General features: G+C 40.3%; 2 protein-coding genes across 4 annotated transcripts in view; one reads left to right on the top strand and one right to left on the bottom strand.

Moving 5' to 3' along the window:
- WDR19 (WD repeat domain 19) overlaps positions 1–21,697 on the top strand; it is a 126,029-nt gene that overhangs the window by 99,546 nt on the left and 4,786 nt on the right. The window contains exons 32-37 of one of the 2 annotated variants that reach the window (XM_073342265.2): positions 1,468–1,549; positions 3,180–3,330; positions 4,770–4,893; positions 5,898–5,974; positions 7,247–7,371; positions 8,251–8,428. In XM_073342265.2, the coding sequence (XP_073198366.2) occupies positions 1,468–1,549; positions 3,180–3,330; positions 4,770–4,893; positions 5,898–5,974; positions 7,247–7,361 (549 nt within the window). In that variant the 3' untranslated portion in view covers positions 7,362–7,371; positions 8,251–8,428. Of the gene's footprint in view, positions 1–1,467; positions 1,550–3,179; positions 3,331–4,769; positions 4,894–5,897; positions 5,975–7,246; positions 7,372–8,250; positions 8,429–21,697 lie in introns of those variants that run through there. The other variant, XR_012158692.2, reaches the window with a different exon arrangement.
- RFC1 (replication factor C subunit 1) overlaps positions 9,672–21,697 on the bottom strand; it is a 72,396-nt gene continuing 60,370 nt past the window's right edge. The window contains exons 13-25 of one of the 2 annotated variants that reach the window (XM_073342271.1): positions 20,894–21,290; positions 19,772–19,881; positions 18,098–18,212; positions 17,476–17,564; positions 16,978–17,115; positions 16,403–16,498; positions 16,136–16,234; positions 15,321–15,475; positions 15,077–15,194; positions 12,647–12,792; positions 11,795–12,008; positions 11,159–11,350; positions 9,672–10,244 (exon numbers count right to left, since the gene is read on the bottom strand). In XM_073342271.1, the coding sequence (XP_073198372.1) occupies positions 10,158–10,244; positions 11,159–11,350; positions 11,795–12,008; positions 12,647–12,792; positions 15,077–15,194; positions 15,321–15,475; positions 16,136–16,234; positions 16,403–16,498; positions 16,978–17,115; positions 17,476–17,564; positions 18,098–18,212; positions 19,772–19,881; positions 20,894–21,290 (1,956 nt within the window). In that variant the 3' untranslated portion in view covers positions 9,672–10,157. The remainder of the gene's footprint in view (positions 10,245–11,158; positions 11,351–11,794; positions 12,009–12,646; positions 12,793–15,076; positions 15,195–15,320; positions 15,476–16,135; positions 16,235–16,402; positions 16,499–16,977; positions 17,116–17,475; positions 17,565–18,097; positions 18,213–19,771; positions 19,882–20,893; positions 21,291–21,697) is intronic. The other variant, XM_073342270.2, reaches the window with a different exon arrangement.

Raw genomic sequence — 21,697 nt, 5'->3', positions numbered from 1 at the left:
GAGCACTTTCAGCTGGCTTAAGGACAGGTCATAAGAAAATGGAGGCACCAAAGGAGTCATCCTCTGGGAAAGACCTCAGGTTGGGGCAGAGGGGGAAGAGAGAGGCCCTATAAAAATGCCAGAGGATAAAGACCAGACCTGAAGAGCTGTGTAGCTCAAAAGCTTGTCTCTTTCATCAATAGAAATGGGTCCATATATACCTCACCCACTGTGTCTTTCAGAGGATAGAGGGCTTAACGGCATCCCCCAAAACACACAATCTCACCCTCCAATGGCCCAAAGAAAATAAGTGGTGAGGCAGACATATAGGTGTCAAAGCCTCGTAGAGGTCTCCATCCATAAATGTTTGTGGGCCTCCCCTTACTGGTTCTGCATCTATTTTGGCAGTATCAAGTGGAGGTTTTCAGGCAGTCACGTTACAAAGCATCAGATGTATCCCACTACAATATATGGGCAGAGAACTTAAGTTTGTAGACTGTACATAAGAGGAGACTATGTTTATCTTTGATTTTAGTAGAATTGCATCAGTGCACCACCAGCAGAAAGTTTGGCCCAGCATCTTTTAGAATGGTTTGATGCCTTAATAATCTGATCAGACAACCTTTAAATACACAAGTGGTTTGCTGATAACTTGGAGATTTGTCCATTGAAAAGTCTTATGGACAGCTACAGGCTATAAACTGTTGTTAATAAAACCTAAAATTAATGAAAGCTTAGAGAGGTAAAGCCCAAAGGAGAAAAAGTTACTAAAGTTTGAGAAGCTACGCTAGTAAAGATTAGCAGTAAGCTGTGCTGCAATACCAAGTATAGTATAGAGAGAGCCCTGCAAATCTGCAGATATCCATGGACCATTTTTGTGGCTAATGGATCGGATGCAGATAGAACCACACAGGGCTCTACTCACCTGAGGCGCCCGGCCCACCGCGTCCGACTCATGTAGCCCAGGGGGCGCAGCACGCTTGGGGCCAGCAGTCAGTGGCTGGGGCTAGGTGGCACCCACTCACCACACCCGTTCCTGCCCAGAAGCTTGGGCCCCTCAGGCAGCACCAGCGTCCCCACCATGCCCCTGCCATGGGGATTGGAGCAGGCGGGACCCCGGCTCCCCACTCCACTGTGATGCAACATGCACTGCTGCACTCGCACTGTGCCATCACTCATGAGTCCCTGGGAGCAGCACGCGATGTGACACCCCTCCGTGCTGTCCCTTACCCCCAGTCCGCACCCTCGCACTGCCTCTTCCCTGCAAGACACACACCCCTCCCCCTGCTAGCCCTTTTGAGACAGCTTGTTGCTGCAGATACAGGTAAAAAGTGGCTAGCAGATCCCGGGCTGATCCTGGCAGATGCACATTTTTGTATCTGCGCAGGGCTCTAAGTATAGCGTAGCCAAAGCTTTTACTAGTTTCAGATCCTCCAAATGCTGTAGCTGTAATCTGTAGTGTAAATATACCCACTTGTTTTATTTCAGACTCATGTTAAACGTGGAGATCACATGAAGGGTGCACGCATGCTTATTCGTGTAGCCAACAACATCAGCAAGTTCCCCTCACGTAAGTGCTGTCCACACACAAAAAAGCGTAAGATAATTAACTATCCAGTACATCAGACAGATACTTTCCTCTTGTGCTACTGTTGTCCATATCTTTGAACAAGTGTAGGTATGTAATAAAAGTTAAACCTGTCCTGCCATGGAAAACTTGCTTTGCTACATGGCATGTAGGTATGAAGGCCTTACAGTGATGAGGGCAACACTGCTAGCTAAGTGTGTGTCCTCAACCATAATAACTGCTAAATGGTTGCATGAACCACCGTCTCAAGATCATATGTAATTGGTGGGTCAACTCTGGGACCTTGCTACAAAACTCATCTGTCTTCTTTCAAATGTACTGCATCTTCAGTACGAGAGAGTACTGCAAGGCCAGGGAGTCTTACCATTATGGGCAATCCTTGCTTGGGACAAAGTACAGTGCAAGTTCAAGATCCTAATGCTTGGCTCGCTGTTATATAGTGGTTACCTCTAAAATTTCATTTTTTGCTTTGGTAATTAGACATTACTGCGATATGCCTTATACTGTTACCTACTTACCAAAGGTAAAATTTGAGAAACGGCTACATGCAGAATCCTCACATCTGACACCAGTAGTGACAGTACATACGTCTACACCACACTTTCACTTTTCATCTGCTTACACATAGGCTGCTCTGCATGACCAGCACAGGCCAGCTCACTAACTCCTGCACTCTTGAACACATTGTGACAGAAATTATACTCAACTATTCGCTCCCAAGTTCCCAGCCAGTGATGTCTCTACCTAAGTTATCAGTCCAGAGACACTGTGAATGTTCTGCTATGAATAGAGCTAAGGCAAGAGGTGAACCATGACCATATTTGGGAAAGGTGGGGGTAATCTACCGATTCCCATGGTCATATGTTCAGTCTCAGAAATGCACCATAGTGAGAGGAAACCCAATGACTGAGATACATTAACAGGAATGTCCTATGTAAGACACATGAGATAATTGTTCTGCTCCATTCAGCAATAGTGAGACCTCAGATGTATTACTGTGTCCAGTTTTGGGCACCATGTTTTTAGAGATGGGAACTGATTGGAGAGAGTCCTGAGGAGCACAACAAAAACAAGAGGTTTAGAAAACATGGCCTGTGAGGAAAGGTTGAAGGAACTGGGCATGTTTATTCTAGAGAAGACAAGATTGAGGGGAGAAATAGGTAAAAGGTTGTTTATAAAAAGTGTGGGAAAACAACTGGTCATATGTCCACCCACAGTAGGACAAGAAGCAATCGGCTTACTTGACAGCAAAGGAGATTTAAGTTAGATATTAAGAAATCCTTTATAATTATAAGGATAATTAAGCACTGGAACAGGTTCCCTAAGAAGGTTGTGGAACCCTTGTCTCTGGAAGTTTAAGAACAAGTTAAACAACGTGATGTAGCTGTACTTAATCCTGGCTCAGCACAAGGGGATGGACTAGGTGACCTTTTGAGATCCCTTCAAACCCTGCATATCTATGTGGAAATACAAGTACCAAAAATCTGTGTAGCTCTGTGCCCTGAGTAAAGAATTGCTTCAAAAGCCTCTCAACCTTTTGCCTGTTTGCTCTTTTGCTAAGGTTTTTAGCATTGCTAGTGGTAGATGAATGTTTGCCATTGTTTCATTGCAGATATTGTCCCAATCCTGACGTCAACAGTGATTGAGTGTCATAGAGCAGGATTAAAAAACTCAGCTTTCAGTTTTGCTGCTATGTTGATGAGACCTGAGTACCGCAATAAAATAGATCTTAAATACAAAAAGAAGATTGAAGCAATGGTCAGGTGAGCCAGGCTAATATGATTTAAGTGCAGACAACAGAACAACTTTATCTGTAGCATTATTTTTCCTCCATAAAATCTACAATGTTTACATATTTTTCCTTAATCCTTACCTTAGGTTGGGAGGTTAATTTCCAACTCCTCTAAAGACTGAGGCCCTTATTTTTCATTGTCTTGCATGTGTTATAGTCATTTACCTCTGTGCAAAGTGGGTGTAAAATGCTACCTAACCAGCTGCAATCCTTTACACCCATTTTGCACAGGTGTGGAAGCCTATAGTTAATTGAACCTATGAAGTCGTAGTAGTTCTACTATATTTGTATTTTCAATGGGCAGTTGTTCAGCATCACTATTGTGCACTTTGTAGAACGGCACAAAGACAATCATTTAAAAGGGAGACAAGGCCAAGGATAAATACCAAGTTAAAAAGGCAAACTCTCCAATTCCTTCTCCCTCCCCCTTTGTAATCTGTTTAGACCACAAATTCTTAGAGGCAAAGACCTTTTTTCCTAGTATAATAATACTGTATAGATAATAGCGATGGTGTGTTTATCCTACATATCTAAAGCTCCTTGCCTGCTTTTGAGGTGCCACTGTAAAAATCTCCCAGCCAGCATGCCAAACGGCTCTGCTATACTCATAAAACCCTATCGGAGACTTGTGGGAGGAGTTTTGACTGCTCTGATCAATACACCTGATAGCTCCTGTCTGGCAGGATAAAATAATCAGGGTACAAAATCTGATCCTTGCCAAATTTTATAAAGTATTTTAATGAAAATCTCTAATTATTCTCAAAGCTCATTATGCTGAGACATTGGAAAGTGCTATGAAAGAGGATCAAAGCCTTTTATCTATAAAGTTCCATAACAGAGTATATCTAGAAATCACTTAGGAAAACTAATTTTAAGTGTCCCTTCTCACTGCGTTCATATTAGTTCTAATGTAAACATTTTATAGTAGAATCTGGATCAGGATACCTCACCACCATACATACTTGCTGAAAAAGAGCCTATGGATTGCAACTCCATGGAGCAGAAACTATAGTCCAACTATTACAATTCTGAAGCTTAAATTCTAATATTTAACACCTAAATATCATGGTGAGTGGTGCCTAACAGAGTAAGATTAGCTATTACATAATATATATACACCATTTGTTACTGGGATATTTGAGAAATTAAGAATTCAAAACAGTGATCAACATTGCTCAATGGCAAATAAATGTTTCAAATTAAGGGCCCACTTACAATGGTAGGCAGTGTAAGGAAAATATGTGCAGTATCTAAGGGAAAACTGGTGAAGAGGGAAGGTGACAGAAAATATTGTTAACTGGAAACTGTACGTTACTCAAAAAAATTAATGTTTTGCTCTTTACAGAAATAAGGTGTGGTCTTTTGTGAAGGAGTTTTTGTACTTGATTCATATCCATATCTTATTTCTAGACGACCAGACACATCTGAGGCAGAAGAGCCAACTACACCATGCCCATACTGTGAATTCCTGCTCCCAGAGTGTGAACTCCTCTGTCCTGGATGTAAAAACAATCTTCCATATTGCATTGCAACTGTGAGTATTTTTAATTGAATGACAAATTCCCCTCCTCCCAGCACAAATGCACAGTTTGAGAATGCTTCCTTTAGTATTTAGCACTGTGTACCAGGTCTGCCTCTTCCCCCTTCTTGAAATGTTTTTATGAGTAACATTAATCTAAATTTGTAACTGATTCAGACATGTTTGTCCAGTCTCTATCCCCATTGTTTAAATGAGAATACAAAATAACTGACTATTGCTAAAATGTAATGAAACCAATTAATTTTTACAGTCAAATTATAAGGTGTATGGTAAGGGAAAGAAAGGTGTGTGTTTTCAATTGTGCACAATGTCAGAGTTCCAGAGATGTAACATCTACATATTTATGGAACTTCTTTAAATTAAGAGTGTACACAAGAAGGAAGCCATCTCACTCTAAGCAGACTATCACAAACTTTGCCTGCAACTTTGTGATCTCAGGTTGGATAAGGTGGTATGCAAACAGATGGCCTCACAGCTCTGATGCCTTCAGTATGCCTGATTAGCAAGTGAAATCTTGTACCTAGAACAAACTCCAATATAAAAAAAAAAACCCTAATTTTGCTAAATATCTGGGACTGCTGTTTACTGAGTTTCCATTTTAAGAGTTTATAATGGTCATGGTAATTGTCCCTTGCTGTACTTCTACCAAAAAGAGGGGAAGAAGGGAGAATTACAAATAGCAGAAAAATGTTCTGAATAAGAAGATGCAGAATTTCATAACTTCTTAAAATACACAGCACTATTCATACAGCAACAGATGCAAAAATGAAGTATCCAAATTATTATAATCTTATGTAATGATCACTTAGAAATAAATTACAGTAGCATTAAATCTAGCCACCCTGTAGGGTATTTGATACTATTGCAAGTTAGTGTCACTATTCCTCATGAAACTTTTTAGAGTTAAGATCTTTTGCTGCAGAAAGGAGCAGAGCTGAAGACTCAGTACGCTGATTATTACGCAAACACTTACAATCATTAAAAACTTTCACCTGCAGGGTCGGCATATGGTAAATGATGACTGGACAGCCTGTCCAAATTGTGACTTCCCTGCCCTGCACTCAGAGTTTAAAAAGTAAGTTGGAATCTTTCCTGCTGAATAAGGATTTTTTTTTTTTTTAAATAGCAAAGACCCTTTTCCTCAGGAAGGAGAAGCATTAAGCCTCTCATTGTGATGGCCCATCATTTATCCTTATCCCACACTTTCAGCATAGCACTACCTTAGCATGAACCCAGGTGGGCGTATCGAATGCATGCTACAAACAGCCGCTGATGCAGTGTTGTAACCCTTGAAAGAAACTAGCAAGGGTGGAAATAGGCTTCTGCAACTTCCCAACACTTTTCCTTCCCATCCCCCAAGAGGCTGTGCAGAAACACACCAATACTGGCCGGAGGAGCCCCAACTATCCATGTGGTCCCCTTGAGATTCAGAGGACCAAAGCAGCTGTTCCCCCGTCCCCCCAACACACTCTCCCCATAATGCCTGGTTCCAGAATAAGAATATACCTTGGCAGAGCTTTGACCACAGCTCTTCTGCCTTAAACAAGGGAATAACTCCTGATTGGCAGTCACAGGGAAGTAAGAGCAGTTCCTCAGCTCAGTTAGTGCTTATTATTGACATTTGAACAAAACTACCTTGTCAGTAGAAAGCCTTCCCTTTCTCTTTATTCTATTAATCAACTCTTTTTAGATTTGCATATTTTACTTTCAAACCTGAGTAGCCATAATACTGCATATTTGATTTCTCAAATGAGACTGGAGCTTTAAATAGAATTACTAACATAGCCCATGTCCACAATACAGTAGTGGGCTAGACAGCCTTCCAAGAGCTTTATGTGCTTTACTAGAGCAGCCTCCAAGAAATCCCTTCTTTCCGAATTGTAAGTAGTTACAACAGAAACTGAATTACAAACACCAGAGTTACAAACTGACCAGTCAACCCCACATCTGATTTCGAAGCACACAAGCTAGCAGCAGCAGACCAAAAAATACAAAGGGAAAAGCAGCATTTTTCTTCTGTATAGTAAAATTTCAAAGCTGTATTAAGACAGTGTTCAATTGTAAACTTTTGAAAGAACAACCATAACGTTTTGTTCAGAGTTACAAACAACCTCCGTTTCAGACATGTTTGTAACTGAGGTTCTACGGTAGTTGACATCTTACAACGGAGTCATTTTCCCCTTCCCACCTTCTAAAATTGATAGGTTTTAAGGCCAGAAAGAATCATTATGATTATCTAGTTTGATCACCTGCATAGCAGACCATTTTCCCCTCTAATTCCAGCATCAAGCCCAACACCATGTGTGTCAGGAATGTAATTTGACCTGAAATATTTCTTTTAAAATAGTATGTTGCAGAGTGAAAATGTATGTCCAATGTGTTCAGAAAGAGTTAGCATGGTCCATCTTAAGAAGATAGCTGACTGCACACCATACCTCAACCCAGAAGAAATGGAACAGTGAATTTATTCAAGTAAGTCCTACTGCCACTTCCAGAACAAACCCTAGGAAGATATGCAAGAAATGAGCCAAGATACAGTGACTAGCTTGATGAACTGTAGGGAAAATGGATATTTATGTAATTACAAAACTAGTATACTAATGTGCTTGTTTATATGAGAACTGCATGGTATTCCCTGCCCTCCAAAGTTTAGTCAAAGATGAAGAATATGTGCAGCACCAAGCACATGGTAGTGGCTACAGGCTGAAGCAGATTGAGAACCCATCTGTGTGATAAATAAGAATCAAAACTAATGGTTTGTAGTGCCTTCTTGCCATCCTGTTTGACAACTTCAGGTAGCAAGTTTTGGCTTGAAATGCTCAGTCTTCAAAGAATGCAACCAAATTCTCACCACCTTCTGCCATTAATTCACTCCTTACCCTATTTTACAGTAAATACTGTACTGGTTAACATTTTGGATCCACTATTTGACATCCTAATTCTATTTTCAGGTACCAGAAAGTTTTGGAGAGACTGTTTAGCTAGAATCTACACATTGGTTTGTAGTTCAAGTGGACAAAGCGTAGTACTGTTCAGCTACCAACTATTCTTACGTGAGAGTAGTGTATTGTACTACAGTCCTGTAGATTTACACTGTGTATTAAGCACTTTTAAAAAGAAACTGCCACCATAAGCAGCACACTAATATTTCACTTTTTAGGTGTAGTACATATCTTCTCCAACTATTGTATTTAAACATCAATCCTGACTATGAAAGAGGTTGTTTTATAATAATAATAGTTACATATTAGAAGATTGACCAGATTAATTTATTGTTAATGCATTGAAAAGTCAGTTTGATACAGTTGCCTCTATTTTGAAGACTGAATAATTGCTCCTCTTCATTTTCAGAATGATTGGGTCCTGGAGTGTTGGGCCATTAAGGAAGCTCCTTATCAGTTTGGTGGATATTTTTTCCAAACAATTTAATACTGGAGCAGTTGTCAGTTCTCCATTTTGTGATACAAAAATTAACAAAATGTTTACAAATGTACTTACTGAAAGCAGAATAAATCCAATTTTACCCTTGCGTTTAACTTTAATTGATAAAGTCTGTTCAGCTTCAGCAGCACAAATGGAAATAGTGCCAACTCTTCGTTTCAGCATTCTCTGCTGCATATGTCAATTTGTCACTTCATTTGAGAGGGTAGAAACAATAGAATTCCCTCTACAGCTCTGAGGTGATCGCTTCCATGTGTGTTCATTTATAGGCAATTCATTACTGGAGGGGTCGATAGCTAGGAGATGTGGATAAGTAATACAAATAGCTGAAGGAAGTAAACACCACAGAAATTTAGCATAATAAAGAGGACATCGCACTAATCTCAGAACCTTGGGGTATACCTATTTAAAGTTTTTCTAACTGTTAGGATATTGTAAAAGTTGCCATTATAATTTAAACACCACTGTCTGTATTGCTTCAATTCCACAAGACTGCTTAGGAAACTTGAGCTAGAAATTCAATGGAGGGGGGAGAAAGCCCAATATGCTTTTACCCAAAGTCTATCAGGCTTTGGGATTTTTTCCTATGCTTTGAACTTTTAGTTCCTAAACAATGCAGTAAGGGCACTATAGAGCAGGGATGGGCAAACTTTTTGGGCTGAGGGCCACATCGGGGAATAGAAATTGTATGGAGGGCCATGAATGCTCACAAAATTGGGGTTGGGGGTGTGGGTGGGGCTGGGGATGAGGAGAGGCTCAGGGGTGCAGGCTCTGAGTTACACTTACCTCAAGCAGCTCCTGGAAGCAGTGGCATGTCCCTTCTCTGGCTCCTATGCATGGAACACCCTCGGAGCAGGGCTATGCCATGACAATCCAATGCCCCGGCTGGAGCACCAGAGCGGGGCAAGCCCCGGACCCTGCTCCCCAGCAGGAGTTCATAGGCCGGCAATCCAGCCTGCAGGCCATAGTTTGCCCACCCCTGTGTAGAGCCTTAAACATCTCCTCCTCCTCGTCATTTTCATAATGAATACATGCAATTTTAATTCCATAGCACAAAAGCATCCAGAAGTGCTAATTCCAATTGAGTATTTTCCACTGCTGGCTTAAACCAGACAATAATAGAGCTTTTCCATGCCTCTCTAATTCAACAAAATGAGGGGGAGAATGGAGGTGGAAGGCAAAACCCAGGGAAGAAATTCTAATACACACTGTAGCCCCAAAAGCTCATGTCGATTGTTATTAAGGCTTGCTGGGGACAAATATGGTCTCCAAGCTATGGAAAAGAGGGGGGGAGAACCTGAATAAGCCAAAATATTTGTGAAACTAATTTTATTGCAATTTTATACATTGCTGCATTTTTATAATGTACAAAAGAAATATGCAATTTAAATTTTTTGCAGTATGTACAAGATTTCACCACATAATAGCAGAGATTTAGTAAAAAGGTTCAAAGTCCTGTGAAGAAAACTATTAGTATAAATTGCAGGAAGCTAAACCCCTCTTTCAACATGTTACTGCTGAAACTACAGGTGACCTTCCAGCAGCAGACTAAAGTCTGCATTTTGTTAACATGCTCCAAAGCATTAAAAAAAAAAAAAGATTGTAAACATTTACATTACCCCTGCATATTTGGATTGCAAAGCAGCCACACTACCTCTATAAGAGGAGCATTTTCAGCCCACTGGTTCTACCCTTCCAGCTGCAATGGAATCACTGCTTCACATTACTGAAAGTGGGTATCACTGAGCAAGCAAAGCTGTGTCCAAAGCTAGAGTGGTTACCCAATGTAATCAGTCAGTATTGAACAGTTCAGTTTCTCATTTCTTTCCTTTTCCTTTTCCTTTTTTTGTTTCTTCGCCGTTTGCTGCTTTTGACAGCTTGGAAGATGACTTTGCCTTTTTTTGCTGGAAATAAAATGTTAAAGTTTAAAATGCAGGTTTAGTGTGCCGTGCCACATTGTGACAGAAAACAATAATCAGCATGGCAACATTCTCAATAAGGATATCCTAAACAGACAATATCAGTTACTTCCAATTTGTGTCCTAATCTTGAAGCAGTCAGTAACCTAAATAAAACCTCTACAGTGAAACAGGACCAGGGCCATACACTTCATTACATCTGTTGCCAAAGCTCACTGCACATACTAGGGGCTCCTTGCATCCCTCCATTCCTTCCCTAAAAAGTCCCTGTGTGCCACCCTTCCATCTCCTGCACACCAGGGGCTCTGTACCTCCCCCACCATTCTTCTCTGTCTGGGAGTTAAGGCATTCAGGATGGCAACAACATTTTAAACTGTACTGGGACAATGAGCAACACAGAGAAATTGCTGGTGTCAGCAAAACATTTGTTTTATAAACAATTAGAGTGGATTGAAAGTGCTGGCTCTGGCAACCAGATGCAAAGAGCTCTGCAAGTTGCCCTTTTGCTTTTCCGATTTTCACCAAAGTGGTCAAGGTCTGTCCTATTGATGCCGAAAGCATTCCCTGAAATTATGGAATTGATCAGATGAGGTGTTCAATTGCATTACAAACAGAAAAGCACCAAACTGAAAATTGGCTGAGTGAAGTGAGACCCTATAAACTGCTACTTGCCATAGACAACAGTGCTCCAGCCAAAATTTCAAACCTACCATCAGAAAATGCTACCCAGTTTGCAACAAGATGAGATTTAGGAGAGTCAAAGTTAAACACCCAGCAAACCGGCAAGTGTGTATTCTAGCCCCAGTGCAATGAGCCCTGGTAAGATGGTCCAACTTCTCACAGGAGACAGATGGGTTTCCTTGGTGTTACACTTCTCTACTATTAGCTGAAAGTATTACCTTGATCATTGCATCACTTTCAATAGTATCTTGCTCATCCTCATCAGACTGCAATTCGTCAGCATTCAATTCTTCATTCACTTCTGAAGCCAACCCGGGCCCTGGCAGCCGTTTAGATATTTTTACTGCATGCAGGGTATATGGTGTCAAATGTGCCTCTTTGTTATAGGCACGTGTAAAAGATGCTTTGACCTGTTCAGGAGTGGGAGACACACTCTAAGCACTAAATTAAAGACTCTATACATTTTTTGGCTAACCAAGCTATGATCTGGCCAAGGATTCCCCCAGAGAAGAGTATTTATATGCCTAAGGCTTGCAGAGAAGGAGACAGCTATCAGGGAAAGGAATGTGGGGAGTACACAGGAGGATGCATCTAAGATGCATACTGAGGGCCTAATCTGTATTTCTTTTTTGAGATTCAGTCACTTGGCTACTGAGTATTTGAAAGCATGGTTATAGATCAGCTTTCAAAATTGTAACTCTGGGAACAGAAATGGTAACCTGCTTCAGCCATCCATCTCCTGTCCCAATGCCACATCACAGTGGATGCTATTCTGTGTTTTATTCATAAGGCCAAAGAATTACCATACATTTATAGAAGGAGGTAAGGAGCAGAACATAACTAGTGAATTTTACCTTGGGGTCCAGTTTAGAAAAGGGACTAGGTTTGCCTCCCCAGCTGGATATTTCCATAATATTTTCAACATCTTCTCTCATCAAGCAATAGGAGTCCATGAATGTTACAGCATCCTGTACACCTTCTGTTCCAAAGCTTGTCAAGGGTCTAACAAGTGCATCCCGCAAGTATGACAAATACTCCATGTTTACGGCTCTCTTGCTGGTGTGGGTTCTTGCCAAATGAAGAGAGATTGCATTAAACAGGATTTCCCTGAGGCTCATTCCTAAAGGTCAGCTCCCAGTGCAAATCAAAATACACCCTCACGAGTAGGCTCTCACCATGTTAAGAATCAGCAGTGTCTAGGAACACCACAATGCAGGCTGCATTTCTGTATGGAGCTACCAGTGCTGAATAATTACAAATGCCCCTGCTGCAAGATATCCAGATTGCGGCTCTGGACAGAGAGTATCATTCACAATGGACTAGCTAGCAAGGATCATCCCACAACAAAATTAAGTAGGAAATTAGGTCAAACCACAATTGATTTAAATACAATTATATTGTCAAGCTATTTTAATGGCTGATTATACAAAAATTGCTTTATAGTCTGCCTACTGACCACTTTAGTGCTGACCCAGTGTTAAAATTAAATGTTACTGGAAGCCTGTGACTAAGCTCTTGGAATGCAACCATTGCAAGCCAATGCACATGTATCTGTGTTCTTACCCTGCTTCTCTCCAGAACCTAGTTCCTCCTAACTGCAGCAAGAGATAATAATCTAAAAGGGAGCCGAGTTACATTAACTACCAGTAAGAACAAACTTCCCAAAACAGTGTACACTGGGAAACACAGAGGGAGGTCTGCATTACCTGAGACTCATGTGCAGTGCCAGTTCTTGAACAATCCGGTCATGTTTGCCTGTGGATGAAAATTTCCCCAGCCAGCCCGGAAAGTTAGGAAACTGTGACATGTAACCTCTCATTAGTTCCCCAGGGAGAACACTCGAATAAATGGCCTGAAAGGTGAAGTACACATGAAATTCAGTTCAGAAGTAAATGTTTAACACTGGCACCAGGATTTCCTGAAGCGACACACTGAAAATACAAATATTGCTAAGGCAATAGTGGCGTGTTGTAGAAGTTAAAGATAGAGCAGACGTACAAATATAGGGTATGTCTACACAGCAATGAAAGACCTATGGCTGGCCCAGGTCAGCGGACTTGGGCTCAGACTGGAGCCCAGGTTCTAAGACCCTGCGAGAGGGAAGCATCTCAGAGCCCGGGCTTCAGCCCAAGCCAGAGTCTCTTGACTGCAACTTCTAGCCATGCAGCCCGAGCCCACTGACCTGGGCTCTGAGACTCAGTGCCAGGGGTTTTTTAAACACAGTCCAGACATACCCATAGGGTATCTGGGAGGCTGTGGAATAATCTCCAGTGAGAAGTGGAGGAGGCCATATAATAAATTCTAATGCCAGAAGGGACCATTGTGATAGTCTATATTCTGACCTCCTGCATAATACAGGCCAAAAAACTTCAAACAGGAATTATTTTGGGGAACTAGAGCAGATCTTTTAGAAAAATAACCTTGTTTAAAAAATGCCAGTGATGGAGAATCCCTGGATACAGACAGAGCTAAACTGGGCAAGGCAATAGAAAATGTAGAGAAAAGGTGGAGACAATCCTACAGTGGTAATGGGATGGATTATTAGGTCTTTCTCATTTTTAACTTCTAAAATGCACCGTATCCACCAAAAGAAAAATCCCAGATCTTTTCTTATTCTAAACATTATTATGGCCAGCATCCTGTCAATATTAAATCTGAATGATTAGTTTAATCCCTGTAAATTGGCATGTTTCTAGAAGTGAGCGCAAAAAGTTCAGTATCCCTTGCAAAGTATTTTAACCACTTTAACAGCAACAGATATATCTGGTGTGCCAGCCATAAGCACAACTGATTGTGCACCACCCCGCCCCTGTCCCTCAGGTCAAGGGATATGAATCCCTCAGCATAGGTATTACAGATTTCAGGGGCATTTTCAGTCATATAGGTAGAGCTGAAATACAGCTACTGATACATGGCATAGAAAAAGGATCATCCATGGGATATGGTGTCTCAGAATGGGATAAATTAAAAACCTAACAGACCAGGGCTGGAGCTGACGTCTTAGTCCACCTAACTGTCATGGGCTTTGGTACAGAGGCAGGCCGTTCTTGATGTTTCTGGCTCAGCTGCCTTCAGAACTAGGCACCATGCACAGCTTTTAAAACTCCTTTTGGGGTTTCAGTCGGGGCACAGCCTCAGCACCAGATTGAGTCCTTAAAGGCTGCAAAACACTATTAAAATACAGAATACCCCAAAACTCAAAAACCACTATCCTAAAACTGAATTATTTAACAGTTTTGGGTACTACACCAGACTAAACGTGATGACAAACACAGAGGATCCCATCTGCTCTCTGTGGTGAAGGAACTGAAGTGGCTGGCAGAAGTAAACTCCTTTATATATACAGCCTTGGCCACCAAACGTTTAGCACCTTGACGGGATACTCATGCATCCCCCAAAGGACACAGCTTTCAAGAGGTTTCTGTGAACTTGACACCAGGGGCACGACAGTGTTTCTCAAAGTTTGTGTGACGGGGAGAGGGAGAGAGAGAGAGAGAAACGCCAGAGGACAGGCCAAGAGGGCATGGACAGATCTCCAAGTTGTTCTCCAGATTGTCAGCTTTAATTTTAAAACAAACAGTCTAGCAATTATGGTTGCAAAGAAAACTTTCAAAATGTGACAGTGTAACCAATGAAGAGATGTCTGCCTGAGTTTGCAAAGAGCCTGATAAATACCTGTGAGATCTGAATTGTCTCATTCATTTCAATTAATACTAACTCAGATGCCAATGATGTCACTTTAAATGTGAACACTGTTTTTCCCCCGAGAGAGTGTGAGATGGTGGTGGCGGGGGGATTACAAGGACTAGCAAGGGAGACGGGGACACCCACATGATGATAAAGACCTATCCATCTTAATTTTCTACGACATATGACAGGGTTTCAGGGGACATGCAATTTCCTGAAAAGAGGTTCAAGCTTTCAGAAGTTCGGGAAATGCTGTATTAATACAGGAGATGCTTTTCACTCACGTGAATATGGGAAATGGAGTCCAAATGGCAGAATGTAGCATTTGAACTGAAGAACAATATAACTGTACAAACTATAACTTATAAACCAGGACAGCAATTTCAAGGGAGTGGTCTGGTAATTGGGACATCCTTACGTTACGTTTGAGAAATGAAAGAAGGGTTTACCTGCGTAGGCAGAAGGTTCCAGTTTTGCTTACTGCGAATCTGCCTGTCGACTAGATCACCATCACATATACTGTCTGCTGCTCTGCTCAGTAGCATCAAGTGTTTTATCATGTTACCTCTGGAAAAAAGTAGTTGTCCATATTGCTGCAGGAACCTCCACATATTTTTGACTCTTTAATATATCTCACGCACTCCCCTCATACCACCCTTCCAGTTCCACCATTTGTGATTTTGGACAACTCACCGAGCAGCAACAGGTTTCACATGTACATAATTTTCTTGGACAAAAAGAGGTGCTAGAGAGTAATCATGGAAGAATAGGTCGGATTTGTCTATAAGAGACATGCGAGCAGTTTCCTCTCCAGCAGCAAAAACCTTCCTGACAACATCAAAGGGGCCCTAAAACAAAGGCATTTTAAAAAGCTGATCACACAACATGCACTGCATCTTCCACGAATAGTAGATGAGGACAGGAAGTAATTATAGTGACGGCCCATAGCTATCTCCGGACTCTAATATAAAACTCTGCTCTGCTATAGATCTCAAAGTGCTTTACAAACATTAAGACTTGAGCTTCAACATCTCTGCGAGTAGACTGAGGTACTGTTATTACTATCTGTGAGTATGAATGATTGTCAAGGATAGGAAGGAGTGAGCTCCATAATCTTTAACCTTCAGGGAGCTGCCAAGTTAGTCCTTAAAAAAAAAAAAATCACTATAAAAAAAGCTATATTGCCTGCCTACTTCATCTAAAATATTTTAACTTCGCACAGATAAATTAGATCTGCACAGTGAGATAGATCCATAACGGGCTTCAAGGAGCATTCCGCTCTCACCAGTTCTGGGAAAAACTCTACTTCATTTTTTTTCTTGGTTTTACTCTTCAGTTATGATGACAAAAAACCTTAGCAAATAAGTGGGTCTGGTGCATACTCAAAACACTAAGTAGCTGACCACCTCTGTATATTTTGACTACTAGTATTTTATTTCTATTGTTGCACTTCTGGTTACTAGGAGCAAATCTATTAGCAGCTGATCCAAGATGTACACTCCTCTTACCAGTTTGATATCCTTTTTGGCTTTGCTGGCATCAGCTTTTGCCTCATCATAGGTCAGTGACTTATTTTTTGTACACCACATACTAAGATTATGTAAAACCTGGGAACAAACAAAACAGACAGCTTAAGTATTGCTAAGGACGCTTGACAGGACAAAGACGTAGGAAGAAAATCTGATCTCTATGCAAAAGCAGCAATCTAGCATTCATGTGCTACAATGCAAGCATGAACTACAGGCTACCGAGATTTGTACAGGTGTATAACTGACCTGCCTAATGTCCTGATTTGCTGCCAGAATTATCTCATTCATAGCTGGAGCGGGTATCTTTAACCCTTCTTTAAATGCAATAGACATCATGGCACCCTGTAATAAGCAAAATATTCGAAAGAGAAAAATATCTTGAGTATTTTTGTACATATAATGTAGTTAAAATAGAATAAAAATGATGGGCTAAATATGCTCATTTACAATGAAGAATGTTACAATTATTTTATTTCAATTTACAAGGTATGATTTTTTTAAACAGTCCTCTTTCAAGTATGCAGGTCTACTACCCATTGTAACCTTTACAACTTGCTTGGCTCTTTTGAGGAATGAGGCCACTTTCTTAGATGCTTAACTATGCATCCACTTTTGAAAAGGTGAACAATAGCCAACAAGATCCCCCTCCTCCCTGCAACTACTGAAGTTATTCCGTGCAACCTAATTTTTGACCTTTAGGTGTTGGTGAAAGTTTCTAATTCTACCAGTGACTTGAAAACTAAAAAAACAGATCCTTGTAGAGAATTGGCTGCATTCAAAGCAATGCTACTCAATGAACAACCTAATGTCACTATTCCTACCTTAATCTGTTCTAGCCGAGGTCTCTGAAAGCGAAGATCAAAACAGTAATGGACCAGGGAACGAATCTTGGGATGGTTCCGATCATTACACATACAGATGATAGGAATCTTTGTGGTTTTAATCAGACCAATTAACTCCTGCAATTTAAACACGTTTACAGTGTAAATGTTAAAAGTCTTCATATACCACACATAGCTTAAAGCAGCTTATGAGTCAATACTTGGGTCAAATCCTCAGCTAGTGTAGATCAGCATAGCTCTATTAACTGTAATACAGTTATATTATAGATCTGGTCCTTCTTTTCTAACTCTCATTTATCACTCTATTGAAATAGAAAATTATTTCTACTGTGTCTCAAACCGTGCAGTTCAAGCAGGTTTTTTTAGTACTTTAAATACTCAGCTCTGTGATGAGATTTTTATTATCTAGATTAACTATTTTGCCCATATAAATGTTATACATTTTACTACTGACAGCAACAACCGTAGGTGTTTCACCTGTATTCCTCCTCTGTCTTCATTCCCTGCCATTCCATCCACTTCATCCATGATCAATACATGTTTCATGCTAACTGAATGGGATGTTCCTAAAAAATTAATAAGGACAAGTGAAGTTGCACTGAAATACTTATTTCCCAAGGTTATAGAGGTGCTGCTCTTTACACAACTCTCTACAGTTAAATCTATATTAAATGTTAATTTAATCTCCTGTTCTGCCAGTCGCACATACAGTACACTCAAAATACATGTTCACACCATAGTGCTGACTGATTCTCTTGTCAGGTCTATAATATCCAGTCCTATCCAGCAAAAGAGCAATTATACAGTTTCTTAGCAGTTTGTGTAACTCCCACAACATAATTAAAAAGGTCAACTTAAAGTAATATTTAGGATTCTTTCCAGGCCCATTGTTCTGACTTGCTTCCATCTTAATACATGAAACTCCCTCTCTAAAATATGGGACTGATCCTACCAGCTACTGAGCATGCTCAGCTCCCAGTGGAGATCATGGAAGGAGGGTACGGTTACTTCACTTCAGTAGGAGTTGAGGTGCTCAGCACTGCACATAATTGGGTCCTATCTAAAAAAAGCAACAAAGGACATCACACACTCCACATACCAGAACAGAAGTCTTTCATGCTGGTGTTATTTAAAGATTCGGCAACCACGTCCTTCAAACTGTTCTTACTGCGAGTGTCACTAGCATTCAGTTCCACATAGCTGTACCCCAGTTCCTAATCCCAATAGAACCATGCAGAACAATTAGAATACATCAGAAAAAAAACCCAAAACTACTCATGAGCAAAGATGGGAAGACCATACATTATCAACTAAAACGATGTACAGCTTTGTATTTCAATTCCCTTTTGTATTTTCCCTCCTTTCCTCTTGCATCCTAAATATTTTTTGGATGAATCACCATAAACAGAGACATGCTATACTGCCCCACAACAGAACAAAATTCACTACTGATTCAGTAATTCATTTCTAAGATTCCGTAAGTATGGAGGTGAGTTTGTCTTTTTCTAATTTTACAAAACCGGGAGGTCACAGATTCAGTCACAAAAGGGGACTGACATGGAACATCAAGAACTCAGTTTAACAGAATATACAGTATATGTCTCAACTGAAGCAGAAGTCAGAGTTTTAGTTTGGAATTTTCAAAGGGGCCAAGAGTTCTGGGCCCAACTCCTACTGGTTTTCAATAGGATTTGGGTGCCAATCTCCCTTAGGCCCCTTGTGAATGAAGTCTCGGATTTTCAATTAGTATTTCTGAAAGATTTACAGTAAGGAACATTCAGTGTGAAACCCTCCATTATCTCCCAGCACAAAACTAGACCAATTCAGCTAGATTTTCTCGATCTTTTCAGCTTGTGTCCCCTCACTGAAAGCCAAACATTGACCCCATTACATATACTATAAAAAAAAAAGGGGGGGGGGAAGTAAGTATATAATTATAGGTATAATTATATATATATTCAATTAAAATATTTATAAATATATATGTATTTTATTAACAATAAGTTTCCATAATTATGTTGATGTAATTGAATTTTTAAATGTAATAAGAATTTATAAAAATTTCATTATTTCTTTGCTTTACAATTGTAATAAAGTTCTCAACACCTCGCGACTCCTGACCATCTTTCATGATGTGCCTGGGGGTCAGGACCCACCAGTTGAGAAAGATTGTTATTATTAAGACAAAAATTTTAAGAGTAATTTTCAAATTTCAGCAAAAATTCGACACACAGTTCCAAATCTCCTCAGCTTCTTTTGTCTTCAACAATTCACTTAGAAAGTGTGGCACTGAGGGAAATGAAAAGGTTTAGGAGGAATACAAAAAGATATCCTTAAGCCTAATGTCACACAGGATTTTCAAAAGCATGCAGTGATGGCTTCACTCTGCTCCCACTAACTTCAACTGGTAGATCTCCTATTAGCTTCAACAGGAACAGAGTTAAGCCAATGTGAGAACTTCAAAAAATCCCATCCTCAACTGCTCAACATACTGGAACTTGCATTCCTTTTCATAAATAGACATGGGTGCACAATCACATCACTATCATCTATGTACTTACATCATATTCATTACATGAGTATCCTAGCACGTATATTATCACGTAAGACCCTGACACTACAATCAGTTCTGCATGGGTGGACCACTACACCCATGCAGAGTCACAGTGGGGGCACATCTTAATGTATCCAATTATAGGTGCAAGATCAAAGCCCATATCCAATACTTCCATCTTCTCTTGCATCCCAAAAACATTTGTGAACAAGCACTCACCTCACAAACTAAAGCAGCTGTAGTCGTTTTACCAACTCCTGGTGGACCTGACAGCAAAGCTGCTTTAAAATTAGTACCATCATCTTTGCCTCCCAATTTACTGGGTTTTGCTAGAAAAATAAAAGCAACTTTTATCTAGATAATACAGGGATGGTAGATAGTTACATACTTTAAGAAGATACCTTAAAAATACCAGACCTTAGAACAAGCAAGCCCAATCTTTGGATATCAGAACAATGGACTACAAAATCTATAGAACAGTCAGTAGCATGAACATTTGGAGAACTCTAATTCAAATAATCTTAGTTTAACAGAATATGCGACTGCACTCTTTGCTTTTAATAGTTTTCAATTATTAATGTACCTGTGGCACTAAAATGTTTTAGCACTTTAAGTTGCTGTGAAACATTAATATTGGATTCATTTAAAAAAACAACTGTGTGTTGCCGTGAAATTATATGCAAACTTACTGTGCCCTTTTCAGTCTCTTACATATCCTCATGAAAGGGCAGGAAAAAATTAGTCCAGAATACACATTAAGTACCAATAGATTGCACTGACCAGCTTGCAGAGTCTTTTCTTTAAAGTTGCAGATTATCCCTAAAGCAACTTGCTAGTCAGTGCTAAGACCTTGGGAACTCGCTTCTTCCCCATGTGGACAGCAGCCACCAGAGCATATTAGCCTTCAGGGCATGCTGCAAGGCCCAACTTTTTTCCCCACTAATGAGGAAATGGGTGTTGGCTAGGGCCGGTCATGGTGGTGGGGGACTCTAAGGACTGTGGGGGAAGGGAATTGATGTCTGTTATATGTATGTTGAGGTTTGGACCTCCCGTATAGTTTGTAAATATCCAAACAAATAAAATACAAAAAACTGTGCAAACAGTATAATGTAAATCTGGTGAACTGAAAATGATTGTTTTACAACTTCAAAGATAAAACAGACTCAACACTTGCTGAAAATATTGCTTCTACTCTGGGACTTACACCTGATTCCAGACTTCTACAGTTGCTTGCACTCTATAAAAGAGTCTACATGAAGCTGAGCAGTGTGAACACCCGAAGTTCTACAAATTGAGAAACCTGGAAACAGCCAGAAAAATAGATATTAATTGCATAGTCACCATGTTTTTCCTCAGAAGTATTCTTGTGCCAGTTTTGGAGCCATCGTAACAACTTATTGGCACAGCTTTGATCCCCTTGCTGTCCAATTACTGTTTTAAGAGATGTGGGCTTATATTTATCAACCCACAGCAACCCCTCTGCTCTGCCTTTGCTTATCTCAGGAACACAACTCTCTTCAGTCTTTGGGGCATGCTTCTTCTCCATAGTTTGCTGCTTGAAGTCCAGACCTTTCTGAGCTTCAGTAGTTTCTTTTTTTATAGCTCTGAAGGTGCCTCCTTTTTCAGGAGTGGAGTTGCTTTTTTTAGGGTCAGTTTCTTTCTTAGCTGGGCTAATTTTTCTTTTTTCAGGCTCCATTTTCTGTGGGGTCTTGACCCATTTTGACTTTGCTTTCTTTGCCTTAAAAGTCAGAAGAGTGAAAGTGTAAAGGGAAAATAAAACCAACAAGAACAGGTCAGTAGCACACACAGCTAGAGAGCCTTTGGAAGGGTTACAGCTTATATAACTAGAGCTAACTGGAATTTTCCCCACCCCTCAGTAGAAAATTTTATGAAAATGATTTTCTCATGGTCATCAGAAATTTTCCAAGGAAAACTTTAAAATATTCAGCAAAAAAAATGAAAACTTCAATTTGGAAATAACACTGCAGTGCCTCCTGGGACTTGTCATCAGGCCAGGGAGTCCACTGCACAGAGTGGGCCATGAGGCACCTGAACTGTAACTCTTACTATACACCATGGTCTCCCTTATTGTTGAGCCATTACGGTGTATCACGGAGTCCCTGGTCATGGCACTTTGTGGGAGAT

This window comes from Lepidochelys kempii, chromosome 4 (assembly GCF_965140285.1).
Source record: "Lepidochelys kempii isolate rLepKem1 chromosome 4, rLepKem1.hap1, whole genome shotgun sequence".
NCBI classification, from domain to species: Eukaryota; Metazoa; Chordata; order Testudines; family Cheloniidae; genus Lepidochelys; species Lepidochelys kempii.
Note: the sequence above shows the minus strand (reverse complement) of the source record. Positions and strands in the feature narration are given on the sequence as shown.